Source organism: Podarcis erhardii, assembly GCF_964252035.2.
Source record: "Podarcis erhardii genome assembly, chromosome: 3".
NCBI lineage: Eukaryota > Metazoa > Chordata > Lepidosauria > Squamata > Lacertidae > Podarcis > Podarcis erhardii.
The window spans coordinates 49,283,067-49,303,216 of NC_138507.1; the positions used below are offsets into that span (position 1 = coordinate 49,283,067).

General features: G+C 40.0%; 1 protein-coding gene across 1 annotated transcript in view; it reads right to left on the minus strand.

Annotated features, from left to right (window-relative positions):
* Positions 1 to 286: 286 nt before the first annotated feature.
* LOC309339327 (uncharacterized protein) overlaps positions 287 to 20,150 on the minus strand; it is a 30,457-nt gene continuing 10,593 nt past the window's right edge. Inside the window, exons 5-6 of the mRNA XM_081857544.1 lie at positions 11,446 to 11,522; positions 287 to 551 (exon numbers count right to left, since the gene is read on the minus strand). Of these exons, the coding sequence (XP_081713670.1) occupies positions 495 to 551; positions 11,446 to 11,522 (134 nt within the window). The 3' untranslated portion in view covers positions 287 to 494. The remainder of the gene's footprint in view (positions 552 to 11,445; positions 11,523 to 20,150) is intronic.

The window sequence follows — 20,150 nt, forward strand, 5'->3', positions numbered from 1 at the left end:
AGGACCCATACAGTTCAGAATGTTGCTTATGTTCTTCTAACACTGCCTCTGAATGGATCCAGTAAATCTTCCCAGATGACAGTGGAATGCAGCCATAGTGACATCACTAATAGTGACATCACTAATAGCCATAGTGACATCACTAATTTTAGAAATGGCATTTTCTGTTGAAATAAATAAAGGAAGTTTTCTGATTTTTCTGGTTAGTTCTAATTTATTTTTTACTTTTATTGTATCATTTTAATCACACTGGTACACTGCTTAGAGACAAAGGATAAAATGGTCTCTAAATGGTTGAACAAAAAAATAAAGCAAAAGTAAATAATTCTAGCCATAATACCAACACTAAGTGAGCTGAAGAAAATCTAGCCATGATATTCAAGTGAAACTAGGGTTATTCTGTATTGCTGATCCCTCCCAAAGGGTAGCTGCTGTTTAGTTGTCAGTACAGTCCTTGGTCACTGGATGGTCAAAGAATGTATTGTTTGGTCAGGCTAATAGGATTCTGCACCCTTGGATTTCTTCTGCTGCATTGTCCTCATGCTGTATACCTAGGAGTAAGGAGAAGACAATGCACATAAGAGCATAAGAACAGCCTCTGCTGGATCAGACTAATGGCCCATCTAGTCCAGCATCCTGTTCTCACAGAAACTAGCTAGATGTCCATGGAGAGCCTCAAACCATTTTAAAGTTAGCGTATGCCTAGCTGTCCTATTTGAAAATATGGTACTTTCTAAAAGAAAGAAAGAAGAGATACCCCTTTCATCTCCTGAGTCATTTTTCCTTTCTAAGATGAATGGAACAGATGTCCTTAAAAGAAAACTCCTCATAATTTCATATGGTGAATTTTCAGCAGACTTTAATAAGAAATTACATCCATGGAGTCAAATAAGGTTATTATTTTTAAACAGGAAAGAATTACATTTAGTATCTTCAGCAATGTAAGTTTTAAGAAATGATGTCTCTATAAATACATTTTAAATTAATCTCAGGGATAAAAATATATGGGTTTATATCGTGGCAAGATGAGTGTGCTTTTTAAAGGGATGTTCTAATGCATGAAGAGCTTCTCTTCCTTGATGAAGGACAGATGTTTCCATATCCTCGCATAGAACAATATTTCACTTCTGTTATCCAGGCTCCAGAAGACTTGATCTTTCTCCCTCCTTCCAAAGTGATTAGTGACGAACCCATATTTGCCATCTGCAAGGCACTAGTAATGAGTCTTCTTCATGTGTAGGGGTAGTGCATGGAGAATAGAGCAGGGCTGTGCCTCTATAATGCAGTATTTCCATAATACTCTTTGAAAGCTATATTGTGTTAAACAAATATGTATTTCTGAGCTGCTACAATTCATTTTAATGAAGCTTTCTTCTTTGGTAATGAGCTTAGCATATCCTCTTCCATCTCTCCATGCCAAATTGTCTAAAGGCAACTTTAATTTCTGTAAATATAAAAGCTTGTCTTCAGTAAAAAAAAGTCTTTTCTTTGTTGTTTTCTTGCACAGAAAGTAATTCTCTGGAACCATGAATGCTTGAGGTGAAATTTTAATTCTCTTCTTCAAGTGAGAGAGAGAAAGATGGGAACCATTGTAGCTATGGGGTAATCATTGCTAACACCAAAAGGAATGGGAAACAAACAGAGGAACAAAATGATCAAAATGATCAAAATGGAGCAAAGTCTACACAAAGCAAGAAAAACTTTGTACTGCAGTAAACTTAAATCCCTCCAGTCTTCTAATCCACACCACATCTTTTGAGAGTTGTTGGGGGTTTTTTAAGTCACATTCTTTATTCTCTTCCACTCATCATTTTATTCTCCAGGGCATGCACAAACATTTAATTGGTTTTGAAACCCTTGGGAGCAGTATTTTGTCATTCAGTTTCCCTGGGCGCAAATCAGCTAACTATTTTGTGTTCTTTCAGATAATTTATCTTTGTTTTCATTGTGACTTAGACTTTCATGGATCATCCACTTTTGATAGCTCTGAACTTCCTATTTTCCTATCACTTGTCTTTGCATAGGAGATATGTGGCAATGTAATTATAAATTATCAACAAAGTTCATTGGGTTGAAGCAATTTCTTGACCCTTAACAGTCATCGTTTGTGGGACTTGTACATTTTTGTCACAGGTCACATACCTTTTAAGATCTGAACATCTGGAAGAAAATCCACATTTCCTACCTGTATCAGATTTCGCCAGCATAGATAGAAGTGATAGGAATTGCTATACCTGATGATCTTGCACTTGTGAATGGTATAGAGCCTCTGTCAGCAGCCAAGATGGCAGTATTAGCCATCTTCCTGCCTAAATGCAGACTGTTGCATTTATCTTTGCTGAAAATCATATTGTTAGCTTTGGTCAATTCCCCATAATATCAAGGTAATCTTAAATCTTTTTAAAAATCTTATAAAGTATTAGCTATCCTACCCATTTTGATGTCATCTGCACACTTGATGACCTTCATTGACATCATTTATAAAGATGTTGAACAACACCTGCCCTAGGACAAAAACCTGTGGCACCCTACTCTTGCTGATGGAGAGTCATCAACCAGCTACAAATCCACATCATAATCCCACCCACATTTCATTTGAAAGAAAGAAACTCACAGAAGAGATGAGGTGTACAATGTGCACTATTGCTCTATTCCTCCGCATCCCTGCAAGCTTCAGCCCTCTCATTCCTGAATTGAATGGTCTGAAAGATTATTCTTTGCCTAAATGAACCTAGAACCTTCCCTGTGACCAAGAACCACATGCAATCAGGGTTTCTGATCACCTAGATGCTACTAAGCAGGTTCACCTGAATGCACAAGGAATTCCCCTTCAGAGCTACTTAAGACCTTCCCTTTAAGCTGGGAAGATCAGGGTGGGGGAAGTGAGGATGTGAGCTTTGGAGACAGGGGTGGACACTCACATCCTCCATATGTTACTTTGACCTGGTTAAAATAACATCTGAAGAGCTTCCATCTCTTCCAGATGCAAGGAAGAAACTTCAGGATAAAGTTATCACCTTCATGCCCTAGTTACAAACTGAAGTTTTGTTTTGTTTTTAAAGGCTGATTTTGTATTTCTTCCTGTCTTCTTATTTGTAGCAGATCTCCAGCAGATAGAATCAGATTGGAGAAATGTAAGTAGCAAATAATCACACATTATGCTTCCCACATTTTATTGGAAATGGGAACTTGATATTGTTAACTTACAAGCTGTTGTGCCGACATCTGATTGCATATTTATAGGGCCATGAAACCAAACATGACAAGATTTACTTTTATTATTTGCTTTGCACATCCAAGCATTTAAACCTACCAAAGGGATCTAGTGCCATGCTGTTTACATTACCAACATGTGTTGCTAAATAAAAGATTATTGACACAGCCAATAGGTTTCCTTACTGATGCCATGTATCTTTCATTTATGATTGGAAGGCCTGCATCCCTGGCATGTGCTGAGCCTTATTTGTCTTCCTGGGATTAGTATACCAATAATAAAGGAAGATTTTATAGCCATAACAGCTGTTAACTTCTTCTTTTTAGTCTGTCACAAAAATTGTGTAAAGGATTTCTATAGGCACAATTTATTTAAATTTTTGATACTGAATGAAATGGAAGGTTGCCCTTTTGGACTTTCCAAGCTGCTTTATTTAAGCACTTTGGATTTCCTCCTAGCTTTTGGGACTCGCTCGCCTATGGTGTGAAACGTTGTGCACTGAAAGCCATGGCACCTGGTGCTTTCAAAAAGCAGGATTGCACTATGCATGTCTCACCCATCCTGCCAATGGATTCTGGTAGGTCAAAAGTCAAGGTGCAGAGCCTGACAAGTCAGGAGGTAGAGCTAGATGCCTACCTCCTCCACCCATCCCTTATCTGTGATCCGTCAGAAGGTACAAGCACTGATAGATTTCATAGCAAAAACAAGGAGATAAGAAATATTACCATATGTGAAGGCATGGTTTTTACAGCCCATGTTGCATTCTGTCATGGAGGTAAAAATTGAGCTTGTCTGCACTATACATTTAAAGCAGTATCATAATACTTCAAACAGACATAGCTTTCTCTCAAGATTCCTGTTAGTTAAGGGTTCTGAGACTTGTTCAGAGACCCCCAGTTTTCTGTGAAGAGGGACTGAGGATTATGATGATGGTGGTGATGATTTTTAAACCACTATGAAAATTGTAGCTCTTTGAGGGGAATAGGGGTCTCCTGACAACTCTCAGCATCCTTAACAAACTACAGCTCTCAGGATTCTTGGGGGGAAGCCCTTTCAGTGCCCTTTCAGAGGAGTCGTTGTGTGGACTATCAGCTCTTTGATCAGAGTGCTGCTTCTTTCTTCTGTGGTGATCACTCGTAGCCAAGTAAGATTGTGTCTTCCATTAATGGGCCTAACAGTGAGTCCATAAGTGATTGTGGAGGCCAATTCTGGATCCACACATCCTTCCACAGTGGGGACATAGGTTTCCAGGTGGGAGTTGATCACGGTGAGGCTTTGCCAAACATGCCTTACTCTTAGCGCATTTCTCATTTTCTCCCTGAGTTTGTGCTACTTCAAAGTCCATGAAAACCTTTGTTAAAGTCTGTTCTCCAGTTGGAGTGCTCACAGGCTAGTGTTTCCCAGTTATCAGTTCTTACGTTACATTTTTTTTAAGATTTGCCTTGAGAGGGTCTTTAAACTTCTTGTTGTCCACCGGTATATTGCTTTCCATTCTTGAGTTGGGAATAGAGTAGTTGCTTTGGAAGATGATAATCAGGCATCCAAACAGCATGACGAGTCCCACAAAGTTGATGTTGAAGAATCATTGCTTCAACACTGGTGATCTTTGCTTCTTCCAGTACCCTGACATTAGTTTGCCTGTCTTCCCAAGTGATGTGTAAAATTTTCCGGAGACAGCACTGATGGAATCTTTTGAGGAGTTGGAGATGGTGTTTATAAGTGGTCCATATTTCACAAGCATACAGTAAAGTTGGTAGTACAAGAGCTTTGTAAACAAGCATTTTGGTTTCCCTGCAAATGATCCAGCAAGTGAGAGTGCTGCTACTACATGTTACAGTGAGAAAACTACCTGAAAGATGTATAAAAAGGAAAAGGTGAAGAAACAAGCCTTTACCACTTTGCAGCAGAAACTCCCAAACCCAGTCACCCCTAATATTGCAATTTTCCCCTTTCTCTGAAGCCAGAATTCTCTTTTTCTTGACCTCAGAATGGGGCCAGGGACATTTCTGACTCAGCACTAATTTTAGTATTTTGTGTAGGATTTCTTTTTGCTTTTTGTAATTATAATGAACTTTGTCTATACAGTCAATTCATACAGGCTAAGCATCACTCACATTCTGTTCACTGCCTGTAATGTAGGAATGATAGTAACCTACGTCACACTTATTATTATGGAGGGGCAGACACAATGAGGAGTGGAAAGCACTGCAATGCAGATAGAAAATGTACCATATAAATGATCAATAGTAGTAGCCAAATAGTTTTCTAAATAGTATTAGCAACCCATAATGGTAAATAGCCTATGAGCACAGAAAATGGCTGGAAGTAATGTCTGCACAGTGATAAATCCTATTAAAACTAGCAAGACTAGATTTGAGTCTCCCAGAGAGAGAAATTTGTCATGCACAGTCTGAAACCAGTTCCTTTTGTTATGAGTCATTCATCATCTGCTAAGTCAATGATGTTTATTGGTCCTCATCAAGAGCTCTCAAAATACTGCAGAAGCTTCATTGGCTTATACAGAAATGAAGTGAGCAGTCCCTTATACAATGCTCACCACTGAAAGAAAAGAGAAGGGGAAAATGTGTTTTAAAAATTTGTATCTTAGGCTTTAAAAATTTGTATCTAAGGTAATGTATCTATACATTACCTGGAGTAAATTACCTGGAGTAAATTACCTAAATTATCTGGAGTAAATTTCACTGAATTCAGTGGGGTTGATTTCTGTATAGGATTACTACACCAAGGAGTTTTCAGAAAGAAATCTCAAATTTCTTGTGGACTAAATCTATAGAAGAGCTAATAACTTGTATTGCTTAAGCACCCTCTCCCTTTTATTTTTGAAGAGCAAATAAAAATAGTTCAGGTTTGTGCCAAAGCCGAAAGTCAAGCTTCCCAGAGTTTGCTGGACTCTAATGATGACTAATTTAGGTAGTTATCTCACTTGTGCTCAAAGCAGCCATATTTTATCAAGAAAGGGTCAACTTGAATTGGCAATTTTCAGTTTCATCTATCAATGTCATGTGTCCTAACCAGAGTTGAATGACATTTTAGCTGGGCTCATTCGTCTGTGCAGTAAAGTCAGGTGTGTGAACTCTGTTGCTATGTCTTCTATTAAAAATATAGGATAATTAAATAGAGAAATTGAATTCCACATTATAGTCCATTTTACATCCCCTGAAAGCATCTCCTTTTTCAATACAATCCCCTACCATTCTCAAAATTCTTGACGTAAATGTATTTATGTTTCTATCATGCTTGATCATAAAATAACAAGTGATCCACTGAATTAAAAGCAAACTATAGTCAGACCTGACTGAAAGTAGTTGACATACATCAGTTTCCAGACAACTATATCCTGCCTCTAGTATCCAGCTAGAGGGAACTGTTTTTTAACTGTTTTTTTAAAAAAATTATCCAAAATACAACAAATAGTAGAATTCTGTGTAGAGTACAGTGGTACCTTGGGTTACATACGCTTCAGGTTACAGACTCCGCTAACCCAGAAATAATGCTTCAAAGAACTTTGCTTCAGGATGAGAACAGAAATTGTGCTCCGGCGGCGCGGCAGCAGCAGGAGGCCCCATTAGCTAAAGTGGTGCTTCAGGTTAAGAACAGTTTCAGGTTAAGTACGGACCTCCGGAACGAATTAAGTACTTAACCCGAGGTACCACTGTACAATCTTATTTTTGTACAAGCACAGTAAAGAGTTACAGTTAAAACTTGCTGAAGTGATTACTTGTATCCTCAAGCAACCATAACTTTAGCTTCCATTTTGCATCACACCCTTACAAAATTAAACATGGGAGAGTTGATGTTGTATCATCTGTCTGTTCCAAATTATCATATTCTGGGGAGGGCATCCACACAGTCTCAAAGTACTTGTGCTACACAGTGACCCTATTGTGTTAAACATTGCAACAGAGCCATTTCCCAAAATACATACAGCCAGCCTCTTCTGTGGTCTTCCAATGGCAAGCTATTGCTATGGGAGTAGCTGCAAATTGAAGTATCACAAAGATCTCTGTGGACTATTTTTATATCTCCCATGCAGACAATATTTAAATAGACACAAGGTGATAATGGTCAGTAGAAGCCAAACAAGACACTCTTGGAAGTTTGAAATGACAGCGGTGTTCGAGTCCAGCATTCTGGAGCCAACCTTGTAAGGTTTCATTTGTGTAACTGTCATTCCTGCTGTTATAATCGTGGTCCATAGTTCCTTTTTGCTTGCTTGCTTTGTAAATTTACTAGGTCTTCTGAGAGCTAGTATTAGCGTAATTAGAGACTATGCTGCGGTAATCTTGATTGTATTAAAAATGTTATGAAGACGCATCCCCTCTGGTGGGAACAAGTTCTTACAGTTATTTATGTAAGAAAATAAATGAACAACTCAGGAGGAAATAGACAGGAAAGCAATGGTCCTCAATTTAAACAAAACCTTAAGTAACTTCTAGGAGATAACCATTGGTTCAATTAATGTACTTTTCAGGGTGTCCTACCCACTATCTATCTATCTATCTATCTTTCTATCTATCTATGGGCAATTCATATAAAGCTGTGATCACATAGGTGGAGTTTGCATAGGTTGTGGTCCCACTGTATGTCATACTGCATCTGTCTGGGTAAGAGGAATGATGATACCGAAGGAGATAATACACAACTTTTCGCCCTATATTCAATCTCTAAGATAATTTTAAAGTTACAGGAAAAACAAGGCATTGTTGTAGCAGGTGATGTGTAAACTTGTTGAGCCCATGCACTACAATGAATATATGTTGGCTAATGAAATGTTATGATGATAGTATGGCAAATTTATGATCGTTTCAATTTAATTATAATTTTACATTAATATCTGTGTGGTGTATTTAGGCTCCCTTGAGTGTTTTGCGGCATTTTCTTTTTCTTAAGCAGCAATTCTATTATGCTAATGCTATCTAATCCAGATGAATAGGGCCTTGTCTGTGATTGGAAGCTAATTATATAACATTATATCACACTTAAGAAAATCAAATATATTTCCCCCTTAACAGTGCTTGGTATAAAACCATTAATAAAGTATTTTAAATCTCTTTTTTTTTGAAGTAGAGAGTTTCATCGCATTTTTTTTTTATTTAAAAAATTGGAGCCATGTAATTATGTTATGTAAATAACTTCTAATCCTGATTAATGAGTGTTTTATGTGCCACTTGAGGGCTAGCTTTGCCATAAAAACATGGTCCCTGATCCAGTTGATCAAGCAGAGGTAGCCAATATGGCACTGTCTAGATTTGTTGGGCAGGACTACAAGTCCCATCATTCTCTATCATTGACCATGCTGGCCGGAGCTGGTGGGAGTTGCAGTCCAAAACATCCAAAGCATCTCTGCTTGATTAGCTACCCATTAGCTATACATATGGGTGCTCTGTATAGAAACTGATGGCCCTGGATGTCAATATGCTGTGCATCCCTGTTCATACATATATACCACCGGCTTCATCAAAATTGGTACCAGGATATATATCACAGGAAAAGAAGCCAAGAATAAAAATGGCAAAGACTCTCCTCCCTGGAAGAGAGGGGAGTGGTTGTGGGTGGGAGCCCGAGCACCGCCCCTAGCAGGGGGCGTTAGCCCCCTGCCTCCACCTCACCTGGCTGGCGCCCACGCCCCCCCGGTAGGCATCCAACCAGGTGCCTCGGAAGGGGCGTGTTCAGCAGCCTTTTGCTGCAGCGCCAGCCTCTCCCCAGCCTCATTCTTCGCCGTTGTCTCGTCGCGAGTCACCCACCCTCCACTCCCTTTGAGTTAGGGCTTAGGTCATTGGCCTTGCTATGGACCTTAGGTTGGTCGCCCTGGTTGCCCAGGGGGCCTGGTAGGAGTTTTTCCATTTGGCATTAGGCTTTTTGGTTTTTTCGCCTACCTCGTAGCAATCGTCACAACTCTTGTGGTATTGGTGGGTAGGTTAGGCATTGGAATAATGTGTTGTGGTGTGTCAAAGTGCTAGGTGTGGCCATTGCCTATGCCTTCAATTTTTTGGTATTCCGTTAAAGGAATCTGACGGTCGTGTATTCTGTCCGGTGCCTGCTTGGCGGGAGGCCATGGCACGACCCTCGGTGACAACAGGGGAGAGCCTATAGTTGGATTAGCATCAACAGGCTCCTCCTACTGGTGAATAAACCCACTTGTTTTAGAGATCCAATGCCTAAGCCAATACCTTTTCACTGCTGTAATCAATAAAGTTGTGGCCTTTCCTTGCCCATTAACCTTATATCACGTGTCCTTGTGTTTTCATTCCACATTGCGGGGGTCGGGTCCTTGAACCACAACTAAAAAAGCCAATGCAACAGCACTAAAATGCCTTGGTGTACTGTGATTTAGTCCAAGAAACTCACTGTTCCAATCATATTAAGTATCTCTAGTCTCTTAATTCAAGAAATCTCTGTGTTGCTCTGGAAAAATGTGCAAAGCAAAAATGTAAGCAAACAAAGCATAAAGTGTAGTTGGTATTTGCTGTTCCATATGTATATTACAAAGGACGTGGGTGGCGCTGTGGGATAAACCACAGAGCCTAGGACTTGCCGATCAGAAGGTCGGCGGTTCGAATCCCCGCGACAGGGTGAGCTCCCGTTGCTCGGTCCCTGCTCCTGCCAACCTAGCAGTTCGAAAGCATGTCAAAGTGCAAGTAGATAAATAGGTACCACTCCGGCAGGAAGGTAAATGGTGTTTCCGTGCACTGCTCTGGTTTGCCAGAAGTGGCTTAGTCAGGCTGGCCACATGACCCGGAAGCTGTACGCTGGCTCCCTCGGCCAATAAAGCGAGATGAGTGCCACAACCCCAGAGTCGGTCACAACTGGACCTAATGGTCAGGGGTCCCTTTACCTTTACCTTTACTATGTATATTATATCAAACAGATGTTCTCTTATGGGCTTTTAGTGTTGCAGGTCCAGTCCTCTAGAATTAGTTAGCAACTTACATTCACGAAGACACTAACATTTTCATAGGTGTCCATTAAAGACATTTTTAGGTAAGGAAGATACACTTTCCTTGAAGTGTGATCTGGCCATTTTATGGAATAATTGTATGCACTGTATGCACTAGTTTTATTTTCTTGAGCTAACTGGGTTTCTAACAGATAGGTAGCCGTGTTGGTCTGCCATAGTCAAAACAAAAAAAATTCCTTCCAGTAGCACCTTAAAGACCAACTAAGTCAGTTCTTGGTATGATCTTTCGTGTCCATGTGTATCTGAAGAAGTGTGCATGCACACGAAAGCTCATACCAAGAACTGACTTAGTTGGTCTTTAAGGTGCTACTGGAAGGAATTTTTTTTTGTTTTGGGTTTCTAACCTTTTGTACTTTATATTTCATCTTACTTCATTGTCAACCTTTTGTTGTGAAGTAGTTTAGAAATCTTCACATAAAATAAAATGCCCCTCACTTTCTCCCTGACCTTCAACCTAATTAACATATCCTAGCCGTTTGTAATCTGGCTACCTATCATGCCTCTTACCTAAAGGATGACAACATAGGCTATTATTTATGAGTAAGAGAAAGCTCTTTCTTTAGCCAAGTAACAGTAAAGGCTCAGCAGCAGGATTAGCATTAGAGGTCAAGAATTCAGGAACCAAGCAAGAAGTTCAGAAATGGACAGAAGCAATGGAAATGTCCCAACAATTTCCATGCCCTTCCAGTCAAAGTTTTAAAGGCGAGGCACGGTAAACTTATTAGTGAGACACACTCACTTTGCATTTTTATTTGGTCATGTGGGTCTGTACCAATCTACAAAGGTGGTCCCTGGCCATCAGTGACAAGGCTGTGCCCTCCCCTGCTGTCTCCTACTCATCCTTCCCAGAAGCTGGTCAAGGTCCTTCCCAAACCCCAGTGAGGCTCTACACTCTATGGAAGAGGCAAGGGAGGAGAGCTGGTTCTCTTACTCCCCCTTCCATAATAACTGGAGTCAACCCCAGTTCCCACAATGCACACCCCTTCTCCTTCATCCTCCTCCTCTGTCTGAGCCTGCCAATTCATGTATGATCCCAACGAGGCTGTGGAACACGTGGCATTACCCATGATACCTGCAGAGATGCACAACTAAAGCACTACCACCAGCAATGCACCCATTAGCACTGGGAAGAGAAGGCTCGTTTGTGGCTGACAGAGGACACTGATGTAATGTATCATCTTGTTCTTGTATGTTATCTGTAGGTCACTTCTGCTCCTGCCACCTCCCCATTCCTCAAAGCTCAGAAATGTACCTTGTGGCAGGGACAAACGCTGATGACATGGATTCCCAGGATCCTAGTAGAGAATCTTTGTCTCAGAGGGTCTTCTCCTGGATGAAAACGATGCTTGTCATGTCAGTGTCTTGGGGGGAACTCTAGGTTTTGTAATCCTTGCCCCAGTCCCTGGTGAGAAAAGATGCTCTGACTGCACCCTTAACTAGGCCTCCTTTTCTCCTTGTTTACCTACATTTGCCCCAAGGTCAGTTTCTGAATCAAGGAACAAAGTAAGTTGGAAGTGGATGCAGCAGCTCACAGCATCACAATACACTGTTTTCCAAAGCAGTTAACTCATATTCTTTCTTGCTTCTTTTTTTATGAACCCATGATTAAGTTCAAGGTGTCTAGACAATTCAGAAGCCAATTTGTAAAGTTGTCACTCACACAGCAACAACTTTAGCCAAGAAGTAGTACCTCAGGTTTTTAACGTTATCCTATGAATGGTTTCAGTTTCAGTCATAAAGCCATCCCTAGAGTAGTTTCATGTGGAAGCTTTCAGCAGGGGTGGGGTGGGGAATATAGAGAAACCTCCCATTGTTTTAAATGTTACACATAGCCTTTCAAAAATCCAGTTGCCTAACTGACAGTCAATTTTTGATTCAGTTGAATTCCACACCAATTCATAAGTCAATTACCCCTGCACAAAATGCAATCAAACATGTGAAATAACTTGCAGTTATTTTTATTTTTAGTTACCACCAAGGTTAGTGCTAACTATATGGGCAAGTAAAGGAAATCTAAGGCAAACACTTGCAAAGAATATATATATATATGGGAAGATGTTAAACCATTAATGGTCTTCAAAGAATAAAATGTGTGGACTTTTATTTTGTTGTTATGCACATTTCATAGGCTGTTAAAGGAAGTGTAAAGCAGAACAAATAAAGGTGATAGCTACTGCAATACAGAACTGATACAGAATTTGGCTGGTTTCTCGTTGAGCACATCTAGGGGATATTAACTCGAGATTTTGTTGTTATATATTCACATTAACCAAACACTTCTCTTTTTAAAATTTAAAACGGTGATGCATTGTAATAAAAAGCTTCTCTAGTACTAATGGGTAGCTTAATTTCTGATATGCACATTGCTCTGGAAAGTTTGGACTCGGTACCAGATCATATCAGAAGCTGCAAAATAAATTTCTCAAGCATCCCTTTGAGTCATACAGAGGATGATTCTAATAATAGTTATGTACAGATAATCTCACTGGCTTGTTTTGTTGTCTAAAAGTCTAATAGCACACAATAGCAATATAATCTATGTGAAACGTTAACTTTTAGTTATTTGCAATATCTTCCTTTGGAACTGAGACATCTTAGTACAAACCTTGGCATCTAGATCTTCCTAAGGAACATAGTAAGAAGAAAAAGTATAAACACCTACATTTGACCTGTATTTTATTCCATGACTGCAACACAATATTCTAGTGATAGCTCCATTGTCTCTGTACCTCAGACATGAGAGTTTGAGGCCCATTGAACAATATTGAGCTTTCCAATGTAACATAATTACAGGAGCACCTGGACTAAATAGTTTTGTCTTGATCCACTGTGAAAATGTGTGGTGTTCAACAGCCCTGAAAATTTCTCATTTCTTACCCGTGGAGAGGTGCTTTGGCGCTTGCATGTCGGGACACTGATACAAGACACATCTACAGACGGCTATTCTGTCAGTAGATTGGGTTGCATATTGGCGCTACAGCTATTTTTAATTTGACTCTGTTTGTGCTTTCTGGAACACAGCCAGCAAGTGGGTGGGGAGGTGGGTGTTCAGCGTTCAAAATTCAGAGCATAACAACAAGAACTCTGAATGCTTAAAACTGCTAAGGATGAGTTTCATACCCTCCAGCATTTCTCTGATGAAACCAGGGACGTCCCATTCCGTAATGATAATTTTACTATTTATACCCCATACATCTTACTGGGTTGCCCCAGCCACTCTGGGCAGCTTCCAACATATACAAAAAAAACACAATAAAACATTAAACATTTAAAAAACTTCCCTATACAGGATTGCTTTCAGATAGCTCGAGGGTCAGATAACTCCATACATGCCAACATTTTTCCAATGAAAATAGGGACATCCTAAGAAAAAATGGGACATTCCAGGATCAAATAAGAAATTGGGGTGTCTGCTCTAAATCAGGGACATCCCTGGAAAATAGGGACACTTGGAAGGTCTGCACAGACATGTATCACTAGAGAACCCAGGGGAGATGTGGGTTTGTGGCTTACTTATAGTTCCTGAGGAGGAGGAGGAGGAGGAGGAGAAGTGTTATTATATGAGCAGAAATCTGTCCTGATGGCATTGGATTTCACCCTAAAAGTCAAAGAATTTGGTGACAAGTTATTGTTACCTATTAGGCAAAAATGCTGTCTGAAGAAACCTGGCTATATGTGGATTCAAAGCTCATTCTGTCTCAGTTTTTATGCTGGAATCCAGAAAACAACCTCCTCAACCAAGTGGGGGTCTGTACTTTTCCCACAATCAATCCAGATTTTCCAGATCCATGAGTAATCTGATAATAGAAACCAACATAAAATTGCATGTTTCTCAACAATACAGTGGTACCACGAGTTAAGTACTTAATTTGTTCCAGAGGTCCGTTCTTAACCTGAAACTGTTCTTAACCTGAAGCACCACTTTAGCTGATGGGGCCTCCTGCTGTCGCTGCACCGCTGGAGCACGATTTCTGTTCTCATCCTGAAGCAAAGTTCTTAAACTGAGGTACTATTTCTGGGTTAGCGGAGTCTGTAACCTGAAGCGTATGTAACCTGAAGCGTATGTAACCCGAGGTACCACTGTACAACCAAAACACATTGATAAATCACATTTACCTGAGGCTGTGGGCTGGAGAAGTTACATGGATGGTGGCATTTGCTGCCTGGTTTCTGTCTGATATTATATTCCTTTTCCCCCAGGCTTTTGGCTAATTAAACCATCTATAGTCTTTCAAACTGTGTGTCTGGGGGTGTTGTTTTTGTTAGTTACTGTGTTATGTATATTTATATTGTAAACTGCCCTGTGATCCTCAGATGAAGGGTGAAATTTATTAAATAATACATAATAATAATACTAGTGTTATTTTAATAGTGATCACTTTTTGTAAGCTGCCTTGAGAACCTCTTGGGGCTATAAAGTGAGATATAAGAATTCTACATAAACAAATGGAAAGAGAATTATCCATCAAACTAATAATACCCAGCGAGGTGAGATTTGAAAGAGAGTTTGTAGGTAGATGCACAATGCTACTATGAATTTTATTTGTAATTAATACCCCTTTTTAATAAAAAAGACCCTCAAATCATACTAAATTCAAGTCATCTTGTGATGCCTGCTCCCCACTCCCATGCACTCGACTGTTAAATTTTAGCTTTAGACTGAGATATATATCCTCTTTTTGAGAACAGCTGAAATTATAGGATGATGGTTTAAAAATATGAGCAATCATTTAATTCCCATTTTCTCTGCATCCATTTGGAACATCAGGTGAAAAAAAATGAACATCAATTTTAAACCCCGAGTAGCAAGCATCTTGACACGCTAGTCCAAATGGATGCAGAAAAAGCAAGTATGAGCCATCCAATTTGTCTTACTTTTTGCCTTTGAGAGATAAATGGAAATGTCAGCGGAAGCATCTTCCCAGATTTGTAACTTATTAACCCATCCTTTCATGTAAAGCCAGGCCAAATTTTAATAACAATATACTCTGTACTACCATATTTCTTTCCCAAAGGGAACAGATTCTAAATAACTGCCAGGATGCATATTAGTGTTCAAATTATCCTACTGTCCCTCTTCACAATTTTACAAGAACCAAGTTTGATTAATGTGCTTCACGCACTTTTTATGTTCAAGTTGTCGTTATTTTGTTGTTGTTGCTTAATAAACTATAAATAAGACAAATACTGTAAGTTAGCTGATCTCATTCATGGATGCAATAAAATGGTTATAATCACTGAGAACCAAAATCAGCTTTGTATGTTATGAATCTACCAGTGGATCAAATGCTTATGGTTTCAATATTGACCCTGCCAGAGCATCAGCCTCAGAATCAGAAGGGCTTAATACAGTGGTGGAACCGCCTCTGCATTCACAGCCCTGCCCCTCATGCTGTCCAGGGTGGAAGGAGTATGGTAGGATTTCTTTTCTATGCTAATGCCCAATTGGGAGAACAAACAGACCTACACTGGGACTCCTACTGCAAACACTTTGAAATATATGACCTTTTCAGCCATAGGACTATCACCCTTCAAATAAAGTCCCCTAATAGGCCTTTAAAAACTGTCCATTGTAAAGTAGGACACGTAATCCCATATCTGTCAGGGGCTGGACTGAGGAAGAATGGTGGGGGCTGCCCCCTTCTCCTGAACCTTTCCGAGGACAGGACAGCATAGATTTAGAACAGTGGTTTGCAGAAGGTCATAGTTCAGGATGCAGAGGGGGAAAGCTGGGAAATATTGGAAGAGGAACAGCAGGAAGGAGAAACACCGGGGGAGAGACAGCTGACAGACTCAGTGTCTTTGGAAAGCATTCCTGACTCCTCCTCCCCCAAGACTTGGCGGGCATGAAGGATAGTAGAACAGAAAGCTCAGATTAGCCGACGTAGGGGTGACGTAGAATAGTAGAGACTTTACTTGGAGCAACACAATTTCTAGAGAGAGACCGCATTCCTTTGTCTCTCGCTGTGATTACTGAATTGGTAATAACTCTTCTTTTTATCTGCTTCTTTGCTGCCACCGGGGGAGGGATCTGATTCCCCAAAGCCTGACAATATCTGATAATATTTTTTCTTACCAAATATGAAGGTGCTTGTCTACAAGACCCATTATCCCCAGCAGGAAAAGATTCCCAAGGTATTGTTCATGTCCAGTAACCTGTCTCTTCTGATGAAAAATGTGCAGCCCACTGGCAATATTGGACCCCATAATTCCTGGTGGGAAAAGATGCTCAGTATATCATTTCTCACCACTGCCGAACCCTTCCTTTTCTTGCTTCTCTTTCCCTAGGCGAGCATAAGGCTATCAGATATACTAACCATGACAGCTATGCTGTGCACCTACACCTGGAGGCAGTAATGCTTCCTAAATACCAGTTTCTGGAAACTTCAGGAGAGGGGAATGCTGTTAAAGCCCAGGCCCCGCTTGTAAGCTTCCCACAGGCATCTGATTAGCCACTGTGAAAACAGGATGCTGCACTGGGTGGGCCACTGTCCTGATCCAGCAGGCTCTTCTTGTGTTCTTAAGTGAGCTCTTCCTTCCCTATCATGGACAAACTCAGGGATAGTATGTACAGAGCTGATATGTGCCCTGCAAGCACTGATGTTGAAAGCCCAGAAAACCAACTCAAAAGAACTTTAAATCTAAAGGGCAGCAAATAACTTGGGGTGTGTGAGAGAGAGAACATTTTGGTGCTTGCCCAACTCTACTAAGCAGATCTTGCTGGCCATTAACCCTGTGTACCCTGCCTTGTCCTCCCCCTTTGAATAAATGAAAACTAATAACCTTTCCTCCGATGTGGTAGTTTTATACAAAGGGGCTTGTTTGTTGGTGTTGTTGCTCTTCTGGGGAACCAATTCAGTCATATTTGCTCCCACGTCCAGGCTGAAATGGTATGATGCTGCCCTCACAAATACTAGGCCTATCCCATGTGTCTTTTTCAAACTGTAGTACTAACTACAGAAAACACATTTTATAGTTGTGCTTAGGACTTAAAGTAATGCATTTATCACACAAGTTTTCTCAAGTTCCGAAAACTATGTGGCAAGAAAAACACACTGGTGGTATATATTAAGAAGTTCATTCTCCTTGACCAAACCCCAGATTAGTTGCTTCATGTAGAAGAATAGACTTATAGATGTTAAAGACAGGGTTTAATGACAAAATGTGTTAAATTATAGGGTTTCCTTTTATTTGCTAGTTTACAGGGAAAGCTGTATTATCCTACCCCGCCCACACTATTGTGAGAGTTACTAGATTAAGTGTTTCCATGGCAGTAACTGATACAGCTTTGGTATGAAGTAAGGCTATGGAACTTTCTCACTTTCTCCTGCTCTTATTTTTTTATTTTAAGAAAAAACTTCAGAAGGGACTTTCTGGTAATGGCTGTCTGGGCCCACTGACACACAGTGAGCCCTCCAGCCCTCCAGCAGGCACACAAAGACAATAGCTGTCCCTTCCTGCTGTTCTAGTAGCTGGTAGCCCCTGCTAGGTCTCTACCTCCATGAATGTGTGTAATCCTCTTTTATTTTTTTATTTTTTTAATTATATTTATTTGCTTTTACAGAAAAGAAGAAACATAACAACCACAAAAGTAAGAAAAACAAAAAAGGTCACATAAAACAGATAAGAAAAATAAAATACAAAAATACAAAAGAAAAAAGAGATTCTGTCCATCAAAAAGAGAAGGAAAAAAAATAAAAATAAAAGTTCCAACTTTTAAATTCATGCTTACAAAACTTTCTTTCTTGACTTCCTCACGCCTCCCTTTTTTGTGTTCCTCTTTACCCAATCAGATACAGCAAATCCTTACCCTCTTTCAAAACTCATTTCTGATTATTAAAATCATTCTATTATGTCTCCAATCCTTCCTCCTTGTGTTTAAACGCCTTTAACGTACTGTTTACTTTTGACATAATATAACTTTAGTCTTTCACACTTCTTCAATTTACATTTTTTACATAGCCTTTAAACCTATATCACTAATGCCATATTATTTTTAAATCCAACATCATTTTAGCATTCGTAAATTTTACAGTGTTTCAGCAGATAGTCTTGAAACTTCTTCCAGTCCTCTTCCACCGCTTCTTCTCCGTGTGTAATCCTCTTTTAAAGCCATTCAGGTTGGTACACATCACTTGAGCTAACTCCTGCAAATATTTCCATCTCTAAATGTTTTAGAGACATTTGTGAAGCACACACGCATGCCTATGTAGGGGTGGCTAACCTGTGACCCAACCCCCCTCAGCCCCAGCCAATGTGGTCAATGGTCTGGAGTGATGGGAAGATCCCATCCAACAACATTTGAAGGACCACAAGTGAGCCATTCTTGCTTTAGGCTCTGGTTCCCAGCCAGATTGTCGGGGTATAAATTGTCATGATTATGATTTACACAAGCCTCAACTGAGCAAGAATTTGTGGGAGGCAACAACAGAGGCACAGAAAATGGTAACAGCGGTAGCCTTCCACCATCCCGATCAGATCTGAGCACAGATAATCCAAAACTAGCTGTGGGGCAAGCCTTGTAAATATATGTAAAGAAACCATATATCATAAAGATACAACAATCTCCACTGTGCCTCGATTCCAAAGGAAACATGAAGCCTGAGAAGGCACCTGGACATCTGGAAACTCACACCTTTCAAAGATTGAGGTTTTATGTAACAATGCAGTATTTACCATTTTGCCTGGATGGTGGCCGCCATCTCACCAATTCTCAACTGTTTGAAGACCGATTTGTAATGTGCTATATAAAGGGATGTTATAAACATAAACATTCTGATTGCACTGTTGGCACAGATTTACCCTTTCTGCAAGTTCCCCATCTATGCACCATATATTTACTGCTGCGAGATCAGATGTGTTCATTGTATGCCTAACCACTAATGACTAGCTGCAAAAGAGCAGTTGTACTTTGTAGCAGAAAGAAACCTCCAATTTCTTTCATAGGCTGCTGCTTTTGAAAAGTATGTGGTGTAGTAAGCAAATTTCTTGGAGAAGAAACTAGTGCCATTTACACAAGATCTCCTCCTTAATTAATAGCATTAACTGCCTTCTCCTGGCTCCATACCCACAGTCACACTTTACTCCATACTAACATGAAGTAAAGTTTGTAGTGAAAATAGTGCTACAGTGGTACCTCAGGTTACATACACTTCAGGTTACAGACCCAGAAATAGTACCTCAGGTTAAGAACTTTGCTTCAGGATGAGAACAGTAATCGTGCGACGGCAGCGTGGCAGCAGTGGGAGGCCCCATTAGCTAAAGTGGTGCTTCAGGTTAAGAACAGTTTCAGGTTAAGAATGGACCTCCGGAACAAATTAAGTATGTAACCAGAGGTACCACTGTATAATTTTTCAGCTTTTTTTTTTAAGCCACTTGAGTCTCACAATAGGAATGGTCTGGTTGTCCACCCTCCACAATATCTATATATATACTTTGCCACCCTGCTGCCGTAGGAGTGCAGAACCTTTTTGAAGGTGCACCATTATGTGGGGGAAATGTCACCCCTGTGAATCTGGATTATTTACTTAGAGGATTTATAGCCATTTTTTCTCAGAGAAAGAAAAAGTATCTTATAATAAATAGAGCAATTAGGGGGTTTATGAGGTTTCTTGGAATGTCTTCATGCCTTTCAACTGGTCGTTTATTGAATCTTTTTTATTTGTGTAACCCCACTAACCATTTAATTTGTTGGGTGTGCACCAGATTTGGCCAAATTGAAAACTGGACCAACTAATTTGGAGGTGATCTGGGCTTTGATTCCATTACTTATGGATGGCTCCAAGACAACTGCAGGAAATGGATGACATGCAGCTTCCCTCAAGTATTACCTTCTTAAGTAGTCCACATAGCATTGAAAACGTTCTAGTGGCTGGTTGAGATGCTAGGTAGTAACAGGGCAGCTCTGAAACAAGATAGACTTAGCTTCCTGTTATTGTCAATGGGCGCATAATGAGG